General features: G+C 34.3%; 1 protein-coding gene and 3 pseudogenes across 1 annotated transcript; all 4 read right to left on the bottom strand.

Moving 5' to 3' along the window:
- Positions 1-3,504: 3,504 nt before the first annotated feature.
- Positions 3,505-4,497, bottom strand: LOC124228566 (olfactory receptor 10AG1-like; annotated as a pseudogene).
- Positions 4,498-7,335: 2,838 nt separating this feature from the next.
- On the bottom strand, positions 7,336-10,078 carry LOC124228563 (olfactory receptor 10AG1-like; annotated as a pseudogene).
- Positions 10,079-13,396: 3,318 nt separating this feature from the next.
- Positions 13,397-14,355, bottom strand: LOC124228562 (olfactory receptor 10AG1-like). Its single transcript, XM_046643094.1, is given in 2 exon segments — positions 13,397-13,650; positions 13,653-14,355. Coding segments are annotated over 2 exon segments (939 nt in total). The 5' UTR covers positions 14,338-14,355.
- Positions 14,356-21,610: 7,255 nt separating this feature from the next.
- LOC124229577 (olfactory receptor 10AG1-like) lies at positions 21,611-22,591 on the bottom strand (annotated as a pseudogene).
- Positions 22,592-23,100: the final 509 nt, after the last annotated feature.

Genomic DNA, 23,100 nt, shown 5'->3' with positions numbered 1-23,100 from the left:
GGCTTATGCTTTAACCTTCCATCAGTTAACATGAAGCCCTATAACATCTTTGTTTTTGTATGTAGGTATGAGTGTAATTATCGTAATCTACCTCACATATCTTCTTGCATATATCAAAAATTAAATGCATTCTTCATGGTGATAATAATGATGGTATTGAAGATAATTCCAATATTTGTGGAAGCGCTATTTTTCTGCTCTTAGATAAGCACATGACATGGTATAATGAAAAGAGCATTAGTTTAGGAATCAAGAAAATCGATTTTTATTTCTAATTTACTTTAAGCTGAGCATTCTTGAGTAAGTAAACTATCCTTTGCATCAACTACTCTGCCTGTAAAGTGGTAATAATGCCTAATATCACTATCTCACAGAAATATAATCATGATCTTGGTTCCAAGGAGTCTTGGAAAACTCAAGAATGTTGGAGAAGGAGGCATTCGTCAAAATCTAGTTTTCTTGAGAACGAAGCCTACATATTTAAACATGGAAATTATTCTGGCATTAACTTAATGTCATTGAAAATCCTTCCATAACAGCTTCCAGATTTCCCTGTACTTTTAAACCTTTGGGCAGAGTTTATTCTGCTTTGGCTTCTCAAGATATGCATAAAAAAAAATCCGGGATTCTGCCTTCCAGGGCCTGTCATTATTTGTAGACGTGGAACATAGTTTAGCTTTATATCAATTCTCCATAGATCATACTATTTTCTCATATTTATGATCTCTTCTTGCTTCTAGTAAATTGAGTTTCAAAGTATCAGCCTGTAGAAATGTTTTCTAATTAATTAATTATATTTTTCTAATAAATTTCCAATTATCATTCCTTATCACACTGAAAGAAATCAGACAGTTTGTTACTTTTCTTATTTTACTTACAATTGTAAATGTGACCTCACTTAAAGAGAAAAGGGCAAAGATTTTCTGAAATCTCTTCCTTTTATTTTATTTAGGATATAAAATAGTTTTCTAATGTTTACATGTACCTTTGATATAGAAACTAAATGTATAGGGCAGCCTGGTTAGTAATTAAGAGGCTCACTGTCTTGCCAAATATTTTGGATTCCTTAGAATAATGCCCCTCAAAGACACATCATATATATCAGTATATGTATATGACCACTATAACCATCAGAAATATAATTAGTTGCATGAAACCATCTAGAAATTAAGCAAACAAATGTGTTTGTGCACATGTACATACAAACTATTTATCTATCTATCTACCTATCTATCTATTTACATATCTTCTATCATCTGCCATACCCTCAGAAGGTAAACGTGCATACATACATATGTGTACCTTTTGTGCATACAGCTTATTATGGCAAATTTCAACAATTCTACATCTTTGAACTTTCAGCATTATCTTTCCAGAAACTTTGTTCCATGATTTATATAATTTATTTTTTCCTAATTCTACTTTAGTCCGTAAGATCACCTTCCTTTTATCTTCTAATTGTATTATTCTATGTCCACATATGTAGATTATCTACCATTACACCTGCATACTATTTTACAGCCAAGAATCCACAGCTACAAATACAAATTTAAATTGTAAATACATTCAAATTTTTCCTTCCCAAAATCAAGCTGTGTAAAGTTTCCACCCATATTGCTGATCTCCGTCTCTCGCCTTATCAATTGGTGTCTGTCCAGGAAAGCACTCTTGTTCTCTTAAGTGCACACACAACTTGTATACACAAACACACACAAGAGTGAGTACCTACATAAATAAATGTCTGTGTTTATAAAGAATAAAAGTAAGTTTTTTAGAACTCTGAATCGTTCTAGGAAGAGTACAATTCAAATAATAGGAACAAAAGATTATCTTGATGATAAAGATATTGATAATTTACAAAGCACATATATTAGCTGCATATATTCATCGTGTTTAAAAAATTGGTGGTACAAAATTTTTGGCATATTATTACCACTGGAAGAAGTGATTACCTCAGATTTTTGTTTATAAGTTGTCTAGATAAATGAGAAAATAATTTTTGATACTATTCACAGATTTTTTAGGGGCTATGGGACATCATTATCTAGCAAAAAAAATAATGACAGAGCTCTAAGAACATAGCTCTTATTTGCTCTTCTATAAAGAGTTAGATTAGTTCATATCCATTAGAGCAATTAATATTTCATAAACGTTTTTCCCTTTGTTAGTTATCTCTTCCTTCTCAACTTTTTCTTCCCTATATTAGGCAGGAGGATCAATGAAAATGAAAGAACTTCAAAATATCTGTCTGAATCCATTCCACATCTCATAGCTCAGGAGTTAGCCAATTTCTGCTTGAAAATTTTCCTGGATTTTTTTGTTGTTGTTTTATGTTTCTCCTTCTTGTATTCTTTTCTTATCTCCAATCATGCCCATAATATTTTTATGGTTTCTGATAGGCCCATATATACATGTGAGTAGAACTCACTTTTTCACTTATGGGCTAAAGTTGTAATAACAGGTGCGAGCTTCACCACATTCTTTTTCAACCTTAAGTGGTAGTGACAGGTCATGGTTCCTTAGAGATGTGTTACCCACATACACAAATATTTCAATACATAATCACAAGTATTAAAAATAACTATGATTAATTGTATCAAAACAAGCAATTGACCATAATGATTTTCTTGATACACAATGATTACAGATTTATTGTTTACTTTTCATAATTACATGAATAACACAGACTTATTGTAATAAACTACAAATATCAGTAGAAAAAAGAATATTTTACTCTGAGATACCCACAATTATCATTGATTATCATATTTTTACTGATCATTTCCAATGTGTGTGTATATGGTATACAATTCTGTGTATGATCTCTGTGTTTTCATAGCAGATATATTTATGAAAATTTATTTCCTTTCCTCAAATTTATCATCACTACTATTATCACTGGGAAAATGTATTGTAAAAATATGCCCATGACTTTCTCTTGTCTTATCATATGCAAATATTTTAATAATAGCATTTATTTTTATCAAATCATGCGACCATATTATATAGAAATATTTAATTGATATAAACATAAATCATGTTTAGTATTCACTACTATTTCTTTACTAAAATCATTTATAACACTACATTCCTAAGGAAAGGTGGCTTTTTAATCTATAAAATGATTTCTTGTAGAGCCATCGCTAGACCAAAAATAAAATATATATATATTTATATATATGTATTTAATGTCCATTGCATACCTAGTTCTTCAAATGGCTGTTACAGTTCGATGGAAATGAATGATATGGTTTCCCATAAGTGATACAACAGGGTCTCTATTACAGTGGAAGTTTTTACATTAATCCTTGTCAAAAGTTCTTACTGAGAGAGGACATTGCACAATGACGTTATAGAATTACCAATAGAATGATTTGCTGTTTGATGACATGTACATAAATGTGTATTTAAGACATTAAAACAATACAAGTAATTTTTAATTTGGAAAGAGTTACAATTGTATAGACAGGTAAACATTGTTTAATACAAATATCTATTGAAATTTCAATACCAATATAAGGGAATTAATTCCTGCAAGTATAGCTCAATTTTTAATGAAGTAAATTTCTTACATAGCAATTTTCTCAGTGTGATAATGGCTGCCTTATTCCTTAGACTATACAATGGGGTTAAATATGGGAATCACAATAGTGTAGAAAAGAGAAAGCACTTTGTCAGTTCCTGCTGAGTGACTGGTCTTGGGTCTTAAATAAGTAATAAAGCCTGATCCAAAGGACAACGCCACAACCATAAGATGAGATGAACAGATTGAGAAGGCTTTGGACGACTTGTAGCTGATGGCAGTTTAAGGATTATGGAGATGATTTTGCCATAGGAGATAAGTATCAACAGACATGGAATCATAGCGAATAACACAGCAGCTATGTAGACCATCCTTTCATTCACAAAGGTGTCCCACCAGGCTAGCCTGAGTATTGGGAGGATGTCACAAAAGAAGTGGTTGATAAGGTTAGAACCACAAAAGGGCAAAGAAAAAATCAGAAATGTCAGCCCAATTTGGACTAGAGTAGACACAAGCTGGACACAAACTTTTTTGTTCATGACTAGAATATAGTACAGAGGGTTACAAATGGTCATGTAGTGGACATAAGCATCACTGCCAGAAGGAAGCACTCTGTGGCCCCCAGCACAAGAATGCAGCACATTTACGCAGTGTTGGCGACTCAAAAACTGGTTCTTCTCTGGGTCAAAATATTCGTGGACAGTAACTGATACACAGCAGATTTCCAAAAAGGAAAAATTGTCAAGGAAAAAATACGTGGATGTCTGGAGAACAGAGTCCAGTTTTGTTATTAGAAATATGGTGCCATTGTCCATTAGGATACTGATATAGATGATTAAGAACAATCCAAATGAAAACGACTGGAGATGGGGAACATCATCAAAGCTCAAGAGAACAAATTCCATCAATTCAGTTAGATTTTCTTCTGGTGTCTTTTCCTGGTGTTTCATCTGTGGAAAGGGGAAATTTAGCATGTGATTTTTATTTTACCTTCATGGACCATGCCTGTTCTTTAAATTGCATCAGGATATCAAGATTGGTTTTCATGAACACTGCAATTGCTTCTAATTTAATAATGTTACTACTTATGTATTTCCCCCTTTCTTAGTTTAGATCCTATGGATTATCACTGTACAAACTCCCTTGAAATTTCCTTTAACATCATTCCATATACTTCCTGCCTACAGTCCAGGATCAAATAAGCTATTTCCTGCTCAGCACAGACATTGGAAAAAGTGGCAACTCGGGGATAGACCCACATCTTTGCCATAGTATCTCACTTTTAATTACTTATGTATCTTCACAATCCTATTGTACTTCTCTATGATTTTTCACTATCACACCTCAGGAGAATTGTATCAGAAATTGTCTTCCCCACACACTTTCAACTGCCTATTTCAACCCTTCATTTCCCTTCCATCGCTTGATGATCTTGAGCATATGTGTCCTTATTATACAGTTTATATTGTCAGGCAGTTTTCCTACAAATAATTGACAGAAAATTTTATTTTATTGTGCATGGGGGAATAAAATAATTATCTTGTGGTAGGATACTAAGTGGGGAAGACAGGAGGGTTTTATTCAGGAAAAGTTGCCTGAGACCACAGATACAGGTAGAAATAATAAAGAAGGTAACCCTAGAAAAGCAGGTATGGCCTGGAGTGTGTTCATTACCTGTGTGCAGGTTTGTGGGCAGACGTAGGGAAGATATTTACTGCTATGTTTCACTCTGTGTGCTGTGTGCACCTCCACTAACTTTGTAATTATATATACAGAGAGGAAGCAGGAACCATTGAGTAATATCACAATTATATTTATTCTTTGAATCAATCAATAAACTGGCACACATTTGAAGTTATGCAGGAATATGCTATTGCCACAAGTTTGTACTTACAAAAGATTGTAAACCAACCAATTGTGAATAATCATGTGCATTGTCTCTCTTTGACTTAATGAGTCTTAAGTTTGGTATTGTCATCTATTCTTTTGCTCCCACAGCTATATGATACCTCCAAAATATGAATTTTATAATTTATCCAAATTTTTCTAGTGCTTGCAACAAGAAGACTGGTATGCTGTGACTCAGGGTATCTTAAAAAGAAATGGAAGTTGTTCATTTGTTTTAAATGTTGGAAATCATATGCGCGTTGGCTTTAAGTATGTCTATTTATAGAAGTTTTCATTAATTTCTTCAAAATGATTGCGTAGTATCCCCAGTCTTGAACCATATTTTTGCTATTGATTACTATTTTTTTTGAGGTAAAAGGCAATTTATTTTTCTGAATTAGTTTCAGGAAAAAATAGAAGCATGACATAAAAATTATAGAGTATCAGGTTTTTCTTTTCATTATAAACATGATATATTCATTAGCGAAAATTTAGGAAATAGAGGGAACAATGAAATATATATATTTATATGTGTATATATACATTTATAATAAATGGGCATTCCAAATAGTGTCTTTTAACCTTAACTGAGAGGATGTGCAGAGACATGGACAGTGTGATTATGGCTCAAAAATATGCTTCATCCACATGTATGTAATTGTGTTTTATTCATTTTTATCACTCTGGTTTTCTTCTGTGTGCAGTTATCACAATCATTTCCATTCTAATTTGATAAGAATTTGGCATTATGAATGATGCAAAGTTGAAGATTCTTGGACATGTCTGATGGCAAACATACTCATGCACTTCTGCTGGTACATTCCTAGGAGTAAGATCCTCCAGGTAAAGTCGAGCTGTCTGCTAGAGTGGTGTACCAATTCAAACACCAGCATGTGATAAAAGCTGCCATTAATTCACATCCTTTACACATCTAGTGTGGTTAGTTTTTTGGGTGTTTTTTCTTAATTTTCATCTGTCTGATTAATGTGTCAAAACTCTCAGTAGGGATAATTTGCATTTCACTGTTACTAATGAGTTATTTTCTTTTTCTCCTAGCCATCCAGATTATCCTCTTTGTGAAATCCCTCTTTAAGTTTCTTGTCAATTTTCGTCCTAGTTTTCCTTGGTTTTTGATTTGCAGAACTTCTTTATATATGATGTATTTAAACCCTCACTGTTGAAAAATTTCACTCTGAACAGCTGCTTTGCATGCAGAGTGCTTCCAAGTCAACGCAGTTCAACTTAGCAGTGTTATGCACTACAGTTAATAAATTTAGTAAAAATATCTTTCTTACACCAAGGTCACGAGGTTAATATACATTACCTTTGAAAGATTCATTATGTTGTATTTCATATTTAGGTTTACACATTATCTGGAATTATTTTCTCTATAAATTATATGAAGTAAGGGTCAAGTTCTTCATTTTTATACAATTAAATTAAGATAATTTACTAAAAGACCATCTTTTCTACACTATTCTGTGGTACAACCTTTTACATGTTCAAGTGCGTCCATGTTCTGTAGTCATTCGACAAATATGCTCTAGAGGCTTTCCATATGAAATCTTTTGTTTACGTAAATAATAATAAATGGGAGAGGAACCAAGATATACACTAATAATTTCATGGAAAAGATATTAGAACATGAATTGCAAGATAAAAGAGACTGTAGTTTTCAGTAAACAGTCTCAAACTGGCAGTGAATTTGGGCTGACAGACTAGTTCACTAAATATGAGATTTGCTGAAAAATTCGTTTATCGTAAATACCACTCGGGATATAAGCCTAATATCAGGAATTCTAATGTAAAACGGCAAGTTCAAGAATAAGTAATGATAATCAATCCATATTAAGGCAGCAAGGTAAACCACAAGATAACTTCTGATTAGACAACAGCAGAATTAAGTGGGAAAACAGGTAATAAGTTCAAATCAGGGACGAAGGCACTAAAAATTGAAGTAAGCATTTTCTCAAGGCCATTATGACATCCTTATTCTTCAGAATTGTATATCATGTGAAACATCAGGGTGACAATGGTATAGAAAAGAGAGAGAAATTTGTTCTGGAAGAATGTTTGGATTTGGGTCATAAAAATGTAACGATCCTGGATGCACAGAATAAAGCCATAACCATGATGTGAGATAAGCAGGTGGAGAAAGCTTTGGATCTTCCTGTTGCCAATGGCAACTTCAAGATGGTGGAGACGATTTTAGTGCAGTAGCCAAATATCAACAGAAGAGGGATAATAACAAACAGCACAGCAACTGTAAAGACCAACATCTCATTCAGAAAAGTGTGTCCACAGGCCAACTAGAGAATCGAGGAGATATCACAGAAGAAGTGATAGATTTGGTTAGATCCACAAATGACAGAAAGAACAATCTGACAGGTCTGCCCTATCTCAACAGGAACTCCACTGATCCAAGAACCAGTCATCATCAGCTGGATACAGAGCTTGTGGTTCATAACAGGAGGATATGGCAGAACGTGACAAATGGCCATGAAGTGGTCATAGGCCATCACAGTCAGCGGAAAACATTCTATGTTTCCAAGCATGAACTGAAAGTATATTTTTGTGGCTCAGACAAAAATAAGACACATTTCTTTTCTGGGTGCAAAGGTCTATGAGTATTCTGGGAAGAGTGATAGATACATAATAGGTTTCCAAGAAGGAAAAATTACTGAGAAAAGAATACATGGGGGTTTGGAGAGCCTGGTCAGCTCTGGCTATGAGAATAATAATGCCATTTCCCATGAAGATTATCACATAAGCAAGAAATACTTCACAAAAAGAAATACTCAGAGTTTGAAAATACAACAAAATCCCCAAAGAACAAATTCCATTATTAGAGTGAGATTTGCTTCTGTTTTTTTTTTTTTGGTGCTCCATCTGTAAAAACAATGAAATTAGTCTTTTATCCTTTTGGTTTGTTTTCTATTGTCAAGAGGAGTTTTAGGAATTAGTAATATAACGTGTCATATCTCCATTCAAATTCCAGCACTTTATAGCCTAACATCAAAGAGCAAAACTGAGTCCAACGGTGAGTGTTTGCTAAATCCTAAACATATCAACACATTTAACATGCACTAGTAGGTTTGTATTTTAATAGAATTGAAGCGTTCTAGAAATATGAATTTTCATTTTTTGTTTGTGGATAGAGCAAAGTGAGCCTTTTTACTCCATGTAATAACAAACAGAATCCTACAGCAGAAACTTTTATATCTGTCACAATTCCCAGTGGACTGGGAAGTATAATTTTCCGTAATGCAACTCTTCCATGGAACTTTTTGCAAGGACAGTATATGCCTTTCCTTACCTATAGTACTTATTCTGCATGAACTTTGCTCTGAAATTGTATCTCAGTTTCTTTCATCTATCAAAATCAAAGAAAGATAATTACCACCAGGCATTATATTTCAAGATCTTTCATTTACCATATCCCATCATGCAGTAGATATTCAATAAATGTTTTTTGACCTATCGGTTGGCTAGTTAATAATGGAATACATTGCATAGATGATATGATTTCAGGAACTCTGCCCAGTCCATGTAATCTGCAGTGACTCACTATCAGCCATTACTTAGTTGTTCTCATTAAAATTTTATTTTAATAATATATCTGAGATGAAGCATATGAAAATCCAAACTTAACAATATTAATTGTTATAAAGTATAATTATTAGACAGTTGCCCAAAGGATCAAACACTGAAATGTTGGCTTGAAGTTTTTAGTTCTCATTTTAAGATACAACAAACCATCCCATGAGGGAAAAAAATCGAAAGATGACTAAGAAATGAGAAGTCCCACATTTGTAAATTACTATTTTAATTCTACCATTCTGAATAAGAAAACATTTCTAGAAAGCTGTATATTTTGGGAAAAATTATAGATTTAATCTCCCTTAACATAGTATACATTATTTTCTGTAGTGCATCATAAAAGCATATGTAAATAAATAAAGATAAACCAGCATTTTGATTATTAAAAGGGATTTGGTCCAAATAAGTTTCAGTTATTTACCTGATCAATTAACAGAAACATGCTGTACTTATATAGGGTTCTATGATCACCCAAATGTTTTAGTATAAATTTTGCTTTCAATTTCCCCTATTGCAATCAAAGTGAGAAATCCAAATCTTTAGCTTTGATTTGAGTGCAAAGTTTGAACATAAAAACTTTACATGTTGAGTATCCATTGAATCTTGGTTCTCAGAGTCTTACAGTTTTCTAAATTAAATATAGAAAATCAAAATTCTTATTAACATAAAATAAGCTATACTTTTTCTTCTAGATTTAGTTATAGCTTCTTTTTTCCCCTCAATAGAACAGTTTAAGTGTGTATGCTTACATCTATCTACCTACCTATCTATCTATATACTTGTACGAAACTTTTGTTTTAATAAGAGATTGATATTTTTTCTCATAACTGAATGTCATATCTATTTCAGGCTATACGTGCTTTCAAAATACAAAATTCTCTTTAAATAAAAACATTCCTCTTATTCTATTGGTTTTATTTATTTTCCACTTACCACCTTAATATTTAACTTTATACTTCTGTTTACCACTCACTCTAACTAGTTTTTCCAGCCATTCTGGCCAAAGCCATCCTTCTGGACAATCACCCCTTGGATTCACGTACATTGGCCATCCAGCTTTCCACCCATACCAGATCTTGGCGGGGAACAAGAATGCCCTTGAGAAAGCAGCATCACTTAATTGTCCACTAATATTCACTAGAGAATGTTCAAACCCAAAATTGTGCGTGTGAGACTCTTTCATTTCTCTACCCTTTTAAATGTTTTTCCCTTGATTCTTCTACTTGGGCCTTGGAATATAGCCATATTAGGCTTCTCCCACCATTACATGTGCATGCTTTATTTACTGTGATCTATTACTTTTCTTTTTTTAACTAACACAATCCTGACTGTAAAATTATTATTATTTTTGTCATCAACAATTTATTATTGTGATAAAATATATCAAGCCCCTAAAATGATATCTACCTTGTAGTGATCATTGAATACAATACTCTTGAAATCAACTGAATTAAATGATTTTAAAATATTGAGCAATGCAAAACTTTGATTTGGTCATGGTTGCAATTGTGATTTTTACTGGAACTATGAATGTATATATATATGTATTTACATATTTACATACAGAATTCACATTTTCTTGGAATATTGTGCATTTCTTTCTGTTATTTGTAGTTTCAATGTTATACATGGAAAATTCTCTTAGATTTTAAACAAATAACATCAGTTCCTTGGATCATATTTTCTCTCATCTTCTTAGGTATGATCATGTTTGCCTTGTCCTCCCTCAGTACAACTTGTCCCAGGGTACTTGGCTCTGTTTTTCAAAGTACTGCTCCATCAAATTTAGCAAGTTCTAATTTTTAATATTTTATTTAATTTTTGTTTTTATATATGTTTATAATTTCTTCAGATTTTTGAAATTGTTTATTTTATAACTGTGGTAACTACAGTTATAGATAGCCAAACATTTCTGCTCCCTGCTATACACACAACTCTTCCTTGCTGTTCAATCACATAGGCATTATTGTAAGGGAATTTTGCAGATGTAATCAAGGTCCAAAATCAGTTGAGCTTAAATTAGGGAGGCTATCCCTAATATAACTACATAAGTCCTTTAAATATAAGTATAGCATCCAGAGATAGAAAAAAGATTAGATAGATTGATAGATAGATAGATAGATAGACAGACAGATAGATAGATAAAGACATATCCAGAGATATCAGAGATTCAAGGTGAGGGAAATAGAAGAAGGCAGGAGACATAGAATGCCATTGGCTTCTAGGAGCTGACAATTGTCCCTAGCTGACATCCAGCAAGGAAAGCGAATCTGGTCTCACAACTTCAAGGACCTGGATTCTTCCAAGAACCTAGCATCAAACATTCTTCCCCAGAGCCAAGACAAGAATTCTGTACAGCCAGCACCTTGATTTCAGGCTCTGAGACCCTAAGCAGAGATACAAGCCACACCATGCCAGACTTCTGACGTTTAGAAACAGTGAGATAATAAATTTGTGTTGTATTAAGCTGCTAAGTTTGTGATTATTTGTTATTTAGCATTCGAAAACTAATGTAATAACTTAACAAGTATTGAATTTAATTGTTACCATTGTGGAGATAAAATTGATATACACCTGGCCTGGAAAAGTCCTGTCTTTTTCTCTGGGAATGTCTGGACGCCTCCTATTTGACTCTTGGTCAAGATAAGACCACTGGACTTTATGATATGCTGTGTAAGATCTAACACTACTCTGGAGACCCCAATCAGTTTACTGATGGTTTGCAACTGTCCTAAAAAAAATCTTTTAATAAACATTCTTGAGCAAATACATGTTTAATAAACACTCTTAAACAAACATATGAAATAATCATTCTTGGACAATATTATTTCTACAATATGAAGTTTCATTATTACAGTTTTTAGAATGAAAGGATAAATATTCTAGTTTTTCTTTCAAAAGAAAAAAATGCTGGGGCCAGTCCAGTGGCGCAGTGTTTAAGTTCACATGCTCTGCTTCAGTGGCCCGGGGTTCACTGGCTCAGACCCCAGGTGTGGACTTACACACTGCTTATCAAGCCATGCTGTGGCAGGCCTCCCACATATAAAATAGAGGAAGATGAGCACAGATGTTCGCTCAGAGCCAGTCTTCCTCAGCAAAAAGAGGGGGATTGGCAGCAGATGTTAGCTCAGGGTTAAACTTCCTCAAAAAAAAAAAAATTAAAAAAAGAAAACAATGCCAAATTGCTGCCCCCAAAAAACACAGAATTCATTGCAGAAAATCAATATAAAAGCACTTTAATGAAAAGACTATTTACATGGTATATTACTGTCCTAGATCTACTGCAACAAATTACCACAATTGAGTGGCTTAAAACAATAAAAATTTAGTTTCTCACAGATCTAGAAGCAAGAGTCCAAAATCACAGTGTTGGCAGTCTCACTCCCTCTGAACACACTAAGGAAGAATCATTTCTCACTTCTTCCAGCTTGTGGTGTCACTTGACCTTCCCTGGTTCATGATGCATCACTCCAATCCCTGCCTCCATCTTCACATGATGTTATTCTCTGTGTCTCTGTATTTATTTTCTAAACTTCCTCTGCCTTTCTTTATCATAAGGACATTGGCTGCAGAATTTAGTGCCCACCTTCAACCAGGATGATCTCATTTCAAAATTGTTAACTTAATTAAAACTGCATAGGCCTTTTTTTCCAAATAAGTTCACACTTACAGGTTCCGGAGGGGCATATATTTAGAGGGACTGATATTCAAGTCACTGCACATTGACATGCATAGCCTATAGTGAAAATTCCAGAGCCTTCTAATACTAAATAGATATTAACAAAGTAAAACCAGAAGCTACAAGGTGAAATAATGATGTTACCAGAGAACAAAAAAAGTGCTGGGATAATAGAGGAGGTAACACTCTCAGGGTTTGTAGTCTTAAAGCAACATGGGCAGCAAGAAGAGATAGAAAGAAGAAAAAATGCAAAGAAAACACTAAGATTCCCCTGATTCCACCATCTTGGCTGCTGCTGGTTTTTCTTATTAGCTGAGTCCAATCATAGGTACAGAGAAGGGCAACAAATATATCTGAAAGAAAATTTATCACAGAGCATGACCCCAATTCCTTGTTACATGCCACGCTCAGTTATCTATAATTGTATTGCTGAGGAAATATCTTAAATCACTAGTTTATAGTGAGAGGAAAGATGGATCTTTGAATTAAATGGTTGCAATTGAGATAATTTGTGCTTTGATTATACAGAAGTCCTTAATTTAATCATCTGAAACTAAGGTCCTGTAACATAATGTGAGGTTGCTATGATGATATTAATTTTCATTATTTAGGAAAATAGGAATAAAATTAGAAGACATTTTCTGTTGTATCTACTTGATAAACATATAAGCAAATTGTTTCTGTAATTTCAAGTCTTTGAGTGAACGTTAATAACTTAGTAGTTTTCTCAGTGCCACCATGATGTCTTTGTTCCTCAGAGTATATATAATGGGATTCAAGGTAGGGATCAACACAGTGTAGAAAAGACAGACCAATTTCCCAATTCCTTCAGATTGATTAGGTTTGGGTTGTAGATAAGTTATAGTAGCCATTCCATAGAATAAGATGACAACTATCAGGTGAGAGGAACAGATGCAGAAGGCTTTAGCCCTCCCTCTGGCTGATGACAATTTCCAGATTTTGAGATAATTTTGCCATAGGAGACAACAATCAGAAGAAATGGAACCATGATAAACACTACTGCAACTACATAGACTGTGATCTCATTCACAAATGTATCTCCACAAGCAAGTTTGAGTACTGGGGGGACGTCACAGAAGAAATGATTAATTCTGTTAGACCCACAAAAAGACAGAGAGAAAATCTGACATGTTAGCCCAATTACAACTGGAGCTCCACTGATCCAGGAGGCCGTCACCAGCTGAACATTGACCTTGTGGTTCATGACTAGAGGATAGTGTAGAGGGTTACAAATGGCCACGTAATGATAATAGGCCATTGCTGTCAGGAGGAGATACTCTGAGCCTCCAAGCATAAGGATGAAACACATTTGTGTAGCACAGGCAAAGAAAGAAATATTTCCTTTCTGAGTCTATAGGTCCATGAGCATTCTTGGAATAGTGACTGTTACATAACAGATTTCTAAAAAGGAAAAATTGCTAAGGAAAAAATACATGGGGGTCTGGAGAACAGAGTCAATTCTTGTTATCAGTATTATAATGCTATTGCACAGCACGATAGTCAGATAGATGACTAAAAATATCACAAAAAGAATCCATTGGAGATTGGGAACATCAGAAAACCCCAAGAGAACAAACTCCAACATTGTAGTGATATTTGATTTTTCTGTTTTTAATTTGTGCTTCATCTGCAGATATAGTAAATTAAAGATGGTTAATATTTTTGAACCACATTTTCCTTTTCTATTAACTTGATAAGTGCATGAATGTATTTATATAATCTTTTAAATTATTCCCACCATACTTTGTTTCTAGGAAAAGAGATTTGAAACAAGAAATGATGTGAAGTTAAAATCAATCCAAGAAATACAATCTGAATATATATTTTTTATACTTGGATGCAGCAATGCCAGACATAAGGAGAGGTGTCCATTGTTATTTAGAGCTTATTATGGAGCAATAATATCTAATTATTGTATCTAATAATATCTAATCAGTCTATTATTGAATGGAACTATGAAACAGACTTTTTCTATTGTTTTTGCTAAATTCATCATTTTTTTCTATATTGATAGACTTTTTCCATCTTCTTTCAATCCAAATCTTTTCCCTTAAAGCTTTTATTTAATTCTTATTCAAAATGAGTTTTATCTCCTCCCATTTACATCCCAATGAGAATCAATTTTGTTAAACCAATTCTTTGTTACTGAGGGAATAAATATATGCAATATTATCATTCCACTTTATATACCTCTCCTATCGCTTATACTAAATATGGAAAGCATTAATCCCATCATGCTCTTCAATAACTTTCCCCATGACACACTATACAGTTTATGATAAATATTAATTAATCTTCAACTCAATCCTGAAATGTGACCTATTCATCACAATATTTTCTCATATTTCCCTCCATACTTATGTAAGATTTTACGATCCATCGTCATATAATTCCCTTGCAAATGAGTACAATCCCCTTCCTCTATTTCACCTTCATAATTTTGCCTAATAAAGGGTAACTTTGATTAAACCCAATTATTATTTACTTCATGCATGCAAACGGCCAGAGCATATACATGATACTGAAAAAAAAAAAGAAATACACACACACATACACACTCTGTCTTGTTTCGCTTTGTATTAAGGTTATCCAATATTAGACTGTCAACACTGCTGGACAGTTCTCATTATATTTTATAAATATTTGTTATCCAACTTTCCAAAACAAGTATCATGTGTTTTCCTATTTCATCAAATCTCCTACACCCGTCTCTATCTTCTCACCCCACCAGCTGATATTTTTACCCTAATACTTTACTGAATAAAACTGAGAAAATATTCTCTCACATTTCCCTATTTCCATTAGTACCAGTTTTCAAAATAACCTTAAGTGAAGATTTTTATTATAAATATCATTATTTGACGTGTCTAATTTTATTTTACTTTATAATTAAGAATGTTAAGAACTACAGGAGTTATCTTAAGTGGTTAACTCATTTTTAGATAAATATCTCAGAATTTCAGGCTTTTTTGCTTTATTCTTTGTATCTTGATCTTCACATTTAGAACTATCCTAAAAACAAAATAGTCTAATGACACAAATATAGCTTACCTTGATGTATTTGCTTGAAACTATCTATGTGACTGCAAGTGTTTTTTTATCCTATAAACTTTGTAAGTTCTTTTGTGTTAGGAAGTCACCGTAATTCTATAATATTCTTGCTAGGTTCAACATTAGCCGATGTTAAAGAGGAAGTAGTCATGCTCACCCTGGGGAACATCTTCTCTCATGTATCAAATTAATTTCTAGAAGACTACTTCTTTTTGGCAACCATTCAGATATAATTTTTAAAACTACCTTCTCTGTTGATGACCTGTCTTTCTCTTCAACCCCTTCGTGGCATAAAGTTCCCCTATAATAGGGAGAGTTGCTTTGCGGAGAAATACCACTTAATTGTCTAGTATTACTTTCAGGAATAAAAAATCTTTCTATCTATTGCATTTCAGAATTTGAACAATTGGCGTGGAGTCTTGCCTTCCTTAATTTTAGTTCTGTAATTCATTCAGATGTAGATCATCCATGTCTTTAGAAAAGTGTGTCATGTTTCATCACATCAACATGGTTTGCTTTGTCTCTTTAAACTATTGGGTAGTAGATCCATTTTCTTAGTGGAACGCTCTGTTCCTCGATTAACTTGTGAAAATTAAATCATGTCCTGTCTGCTGACAAAAATCTGGACGGTTTCACTCATGTTATGATGTCTACTTGGGCATCAGAGAGGTTATCTAGCTTATTGAAAATGTAAGCCACCTCAGAATAAACATTTTAAACACAATTATTTAAGACACACAGTCATGGTGCACACAGGGGCGGCATTTGTCATATCCTTCTGTGTATCCAATGAAATTAGACAATTTTTGTATGACATCCCTCCTGTCCTCACCATTTCTTGTTCTGACATGAGCAAAAACCATCTTCTAGTCTTCTACTTTACGGGCGTTATTGAAATAGTCACCATCTTGACTGTCCTGGTCTCCTACGGTTTCATTCTGTTGGCTATCCTGAGGTTGCATTTGCTGAAGGGAGATGAAAAGTCTTTTCTACATATGGCTCTCACCTAACAGGAGTGTCACTTTATTATGGAACAGTTTTTTCCATGTATGTGAAACCAAGTTCCAGCTATTCTTGGGACTGGGAAATAATAGTGTTAATTTTTTACAGCATTGCCATTAACATGCTGAATCCCATCATCTACAGTTTAAGGAACAAAGATGTAAAGGAGGCAGTAAAAAGGGTGTTTGGAAAAAGTTGATTTATCAATAAAGTATACTCTTCAAACTAAACATTAAATTGATACCAATTAAGATTAATGTTTTTTGTCTCCAATATTGAAAAGTCATGATTAAAGGATTTTTCCTTTTTAGTTTTGTAGTCCCTTTCTGTCCTTCTCAGAATTTTGAATAAAGATCATAGTCAATCCAATATCTATGCAACCTTTACACATGCAGAAAGCTGTCATCTATCTGCTTCTAAGTTTATACATATATATGTTTATGTATATAAATATCCCCCGCATACACAGAAACCTATGTTCACACATGTATACATATAGATGCTGATGCCAGTTGTACTATTGTGCTGGGGCTGCCATAACAGAATGCCAAAGACTGGATTGCTCAAAGAACAGAAATTTATTTTCTCACTCTACTGGATGCTAGGCTTTTAGATCAAGGTGTTCACTGGGTTGATTTCTTCTGAAGCCTTTCTCTCCCTGCCTTGCAGAAGACCATCTTCTCTTTATGTCTTCACGTGATCTTTCTCTCTGAATGTTCATATCCTGATGTCCTCCTCTTATAAGTTTAACAGTCATATCGGGTTAAGGCCCACACTAAATGCCGAATTTTAAGATAATTACCTCCTCAAAGACTCTGTCTCCAAATACAGTTCTATTCCAAGATACTGAGGGTTAAGAGGTCAACATAGAAATACCAGTTTAATTACACACACACACAGAAGCATATATATATATTTAACTCTATATTAAATTGTAGGTATTCTCTTTCATTCACATTTTACTGAAATAGACACAAGTCCCCATAGACCCATAAAGGTAAGGTATGAAATGTGACCTATGAGGAGGTACGCTACATTCCAAAAGAACTACTTGAGTTTTCTAATTTATACAGACAGTAATTTGGAAAACATGTGTAGATAAAGGGTGTGGGATAATGATGGAAGAAACATAACATTGGATCAGGCCAAATTTATTGATATGAATCTACTAAGCAGAGACTCTGCATTTCATGTTGCAGATCAGGGAGTTAGAAAGGACTGTAAGAGTTTGTTTGAATACTTGGTTGAAACATTGAGCAAAAGGTGGCCCATAATGAGCAAATTGGAAATGTCCAGTTTGCCTTGGTTTAGTGTAGGGAAAGGGATTCAAAGTCTTAGGGGATTAGAAAATTAGAGTAGATGCATCATTTAAGATCTACTCGCCCACATTGGGAGTATTCAGAAGAATACCTTTCACCAGTACTGTGAGAAATAAATCTGTCAGGGGAGATTCAGCATTCCTGAAGTACTCCCTGACTTGTCTTCACTATAGGCCAAAACTTACAATGAGAACTCTAGCCACTGAATTGGGAAATCTAAATGCAATGGTAATAATTGGATCCTAGGGTGTCATGGACCAATTGGTAGCATGCACCACCAAGGGCAGAGTGGGCACAGTCATGGAAATGGACAGCAGAATCAAAGCAGCAATCAGAATAGTCTAATTCACACAGACCTCTAGTGTTGACTAGCTAATCATGGCTTTCCTAGAAGTGAAATAGATGAGTTCATTAAATTCTTCCTTGATCTGGATAAGCAAAAAGTCTCCAGATCAAGTGAACCAAAATCTACTCAAAGTCACTATGATAGTCACAGCCCATCAGGTAATTCCCAAACTTGATAGAGTTTACAGACCCAGAACTCCTTGAATGAAAAGGAGTTGGGTCCCCTTAAGGAAGGGCCCAGTACACTACCCCAAAGTTTATACTGTTAATCTTTCTCCCAGCCTTCCCTAAAGGGACCCATCAACGTATGTCATGGTAACTGCACAGGAGAAGAGGAAATAATCATAGTTTTCCCAGAAGATAGATGTTGAAGAATGACAGTAGATTATCATAAAATTAACCAAGTGGTGACTTCAAATGCGACTGTTGTTCCGGATGTAGTTTCATTGCTTGAGCAAACTAACACATGCTCTGGTACCTGTTATGTAGTTGCTGATCTTTTTCTCCATACTTGTCCCTAAGGCTCACCAGAAGCAGTTTGCTTTCAGCTGGGAAGGCCAGCGATACACCTTCATTCTCTCACCTCAGGGGTGTATAAACTCTCCAACTGGCTGTCATAATTTAGTTTTCAGGGATCTTGATCACCTTTTCCTTTCCAAAAAAGAATAACCCTGGCCCATAACATAGATGACGCTATGCTGATTGGACCTAGTGTGCAAGAGGTAGCAACAACTCTAATCATTGGTATGATATTTCTCTACTATAGGATGAAAAACAAATCCAACTAAATTCCCGGGGCCTTCTATCTCAGTGAAACTTCTAGAGGTCCACTAATGTGGGGTATGTGGAGACCCTGCTTTTAAAGTGAAGTTATGATAAGCTGCTACATCTAGTCTCTGCTACAACAAAGAAAATGGCAGAATACCTAGTGAGCCTCTTAGGATTTTGGAGGCAGCATATTCCTTATTTAGGTGTGTTACTCTGATCTATTTACCAAGTGACCCAAAATTTTCCAGTTTTGAGTGGTACCCACAACAAAAGAAGACTCTTCAACAGCTCCAGGCTACTGTGTAAACTGCTCTGTCTCTTGGACCAGTTGCTACAGTAGATCCAATGGTGCTTGAAGTATCAGTGGCAGATAGGGATGTTGTTTGGCACCTTTGACAGGTCCCTATAGGTGAATTACAGCATAGCCCTTAGATATTGAAGCAAGGCCCTGTCATTCTCTGTGGATAAATTTCCTCTTGGGGAGTGAGCTCTTGGCCTACCACTGGGCCTTAGTAAAAACTGAATGGTTGACCATGAGCCACCAAGTTACCACATGACCTAAGATACCAATTTTGTACTGGGTGTTATAAAAATGTTAAAATTTTTGCTTTAAAGATCATATGCATTTTAAGGAAATTAAAATGAAAGCACAATATTTAAAGTTTATTTTTACATTTACTATTGTTTCATGTTATCTATTTCTTTATAAGACGCATACTTTTCTCTGGAACCGTAGTACGACAGGCTAAAGGGTTTGTTTGGCAGTTCTAGTAGATCAAGTTTAGTAGTAACGGATTGCACTTTTTTTTTTACTTTAAAATTTCTGTTTTGATTTCAGCTTTTTTTAACTATTTGAACAGCTTTGTTAATGTTTCATTGAAACATAATAAAAACCCATATTTAAAGCTTATAATTTGACACATTTTGCATATATATACATCCAGAATCCATCGTCACAACCAAGAAAAGGAACATATATATCAAACCCAGAAATTTCCTCATAATTCCCCCCTCAATCTGCCCCACAGAAGTAAAATGAAATTGAAATTTAATTCCATTGTAATCAGAGAACATATTCCATATTCTTCTTACTTTTTTAAGTACAGAGATTTTTTTTTAATGATACAACTTTTGGTTTATCTTGGTAAATATTTTGCTCAAAAAGGATACATATGCTGTTTTGGGGAATTGTAGATAAAAAAATTAGGTCATACATTTTTATCCACAAATTCAATATCTGACAGCATGTATATTTTTCCCCTTTATATTATTAGCAATGGCCATTTTAACTTTTATTTATAGTACTCAGCACAGAGACTTTTATTTAAAACCAGAGAGTTTTATTTTGTGAAAGAAATTTTCAGACATACAAGGAATTAGAAAGTCTATCACATGTCGGCATTTCTAGGAAAAACAACTAAAATGTACATTTAAATATAGAAAGAGATAAATTTTAAAAGTCTGTGAATAATATATGGCTTAAAGATTTAGTAGAGTATGTGACATAACAGTTTCAAACTGTTAAAATAGCATATGGTAATTCTGTTTAAATTTGATTTTTATCATTATATGGTTTGTATATAAGCTGTGGCTTCTTTCTGTTTTCCTTCTCATTGTCCAGGAGTCCAGTCTGGTCTTTTTGACTTAGTGATGGAAAGATTTCCATTGCTGAAAAAGACAAGTCTTAATTCCCAAGTACTATTCATGTTTACTAATATCCCATTCACCAGAGATAATCACATGGATAAATCTAGAGTCAAGGTGGGAAGAGATGACAAAAGGGCATGGATACGAGAAGAAGTGATTTATCGGGAGCTATTACTATACAGGTGTAACGTGGTCTTTTTAATAACTCCATAAACATCTACTATATTTATATACCATATTTACTAAAATATTTCTCAACAGAAATGTTCGTTTTTCTAGTTTTTTTGCTTGGAAAAATAGTGCTGCAATAAACATTATATTAGCCATTCACTATTTTTATTAGTCCTTCCTCTACATATATCCTTTGCATTTAAGCTTTTATTTCTATAAAAGAATTGTTTAGTATGGACTCTGTAGCATCCAAGGATCTTTATTTCTTTAATAGAGAATGTTAAGATAATGTCTAGAAAGGCATCAGCAAAAGAATAAAAAAGGTATGGTTTCAATTACAGAATATGCTATATATCACATCACCTTGTTTAGTTACACATCTTCATTTATTAGTTTACAGTGAAGAGGAAACTGATCTTAAGTAAAACTGTTAAATAAATGAACTCAATTGTCATAACTCTAGGAAAATAAGAATCTACTCAAGGGAATTACACCACTAGCTTATTTAAAAATTTAGGAAAATAGTGAACAGTAGATTGCAATTAAATCTGCATGCAAATTAATTATATAAAACAATAATTTATTGGGTCGAATGTTTCACAATGCTGAAAATTTGTGAAGTACTTTTCTCAGTGCCTCTCTGACATCTTTGTTCCGCAGGCTGTATATCATAGGATTGAACCTTGGGGTCAAAATGGCATAGAAAAAGAGACAGTAGTTTGTCAGTTCTTCCATACTGATTGGATTTAGGTTTTAAATAGTTGACAGTGGCTGATCCATAGAACAAAACTACAACTATGAGGTGGGAAGAGCAAGTTGAAAATGCTTTGGTCTGTCCCGTGTTTGATGGCAATTTCAGGATAGTAGAGATAATTCTACTATAGGATCCAAGTATCAACATAAAAGGAAGAGTGACAAACAATACAGCAAGTACGTAGACCACCATCTCATTCACAAAGATGTCTCCACAAGCCAGTTTCAGTAATGGGGGAATGTCACGAAGAAGTGGTTTATTTTATTGGAACCACAAAAGGGCAGAGAGAAAATCTGGCATGTTTGCCCTATATGGACTGGAAGTCCACCGATCCAGGAGGCAACCACCAGCTGGACACAAACCTTGTGGTTCATGACTCGAGGATAGTGCAGAGGATTACAAATGGCCACATAGCGGTCATAGGCCATCAGAGCCAGAAGGAAACACTCAGTGGCTCCCAGCATAAGGAAGAAGTACATTTGTGTAGCACAGGCAAAAAAAGAAATAGTTCCTTTCTGGGTCCAAAGGTCCATGAGCATTCTGGGAAGTGTGACAGATACATAACAGATTTCTAGGAAGGAAAAATTGCTGAGGAAAAAATACATGGAGGTTTGAAGAGTGGAATCTACTCCTGTTATTAGAATTATGATGCCATTTCCCAACAGGATAATGATATAGATGACTAAGAATACCCCAAAAAGAAACCAGTGGAATTGGGGAATATCAGAAAAGCCTAAGAGAACAAATTCAATCATTATACTGAAGTTGGTTTCTATAATTTTCAAATTATTTTCTCTCTGTGGTCTTACATTTTTTGGCTGCATTTTCCTCTTTTACAATTGGATTGGGACATTTGTTTTGGTCTTTATAATTTCTCAACTCCTTTCTGACACTTGTATTCTGTAATTCTGGGAGATTTGATGTGAAACCAGGAGCTATAAAGTCATCTGCTAAAAAAAGAATTAATTTAATAAATAAAATGCTTAACTGATTTATAATGTTAGATTTGCATTGTAATTAGATCAATAAGATCCATGTAGCTACACTCTCATTTATTTATTTATTTTTGGTGAGGAAGTTTGGCCCTGAGCTAATGTCTGTTGCCAATCTTCCTCTTTTTGCCGGAAGAAGATTGTTTCTGAGCTAACATCTGTACCAATCCTCCACTACATTATATGTGGGATGCTGCTACAGCATGGCTTGATGAATGGTGGGTAGGTCTGCACCCAGGATCTGAATCTGTGAACCCCAGGACACAAAAGTGGAGCATGTGAACTTGACCACTATGCCACTGGGGCAGCCACTAGACATTTTTATTTAATTTCACAGTGTG

Source organism: Equus quagga, chromosome 17 (assembly GCF_021613505.1).
Source record: "Equus quagga isolate Etosha38 chromosome 17, UCLA_HA_Equagga_1.0, whole genome shotgun sequence".
Taxonomy (NCBI): Eukaryota; Metazoa; Chordata; class Mammalia; order Perissodactyla; family Equidae; genus Equus; species Equus quagga.
This window is presented reverse-complemented; position numbering and strand designations above follow the sequence as displayed.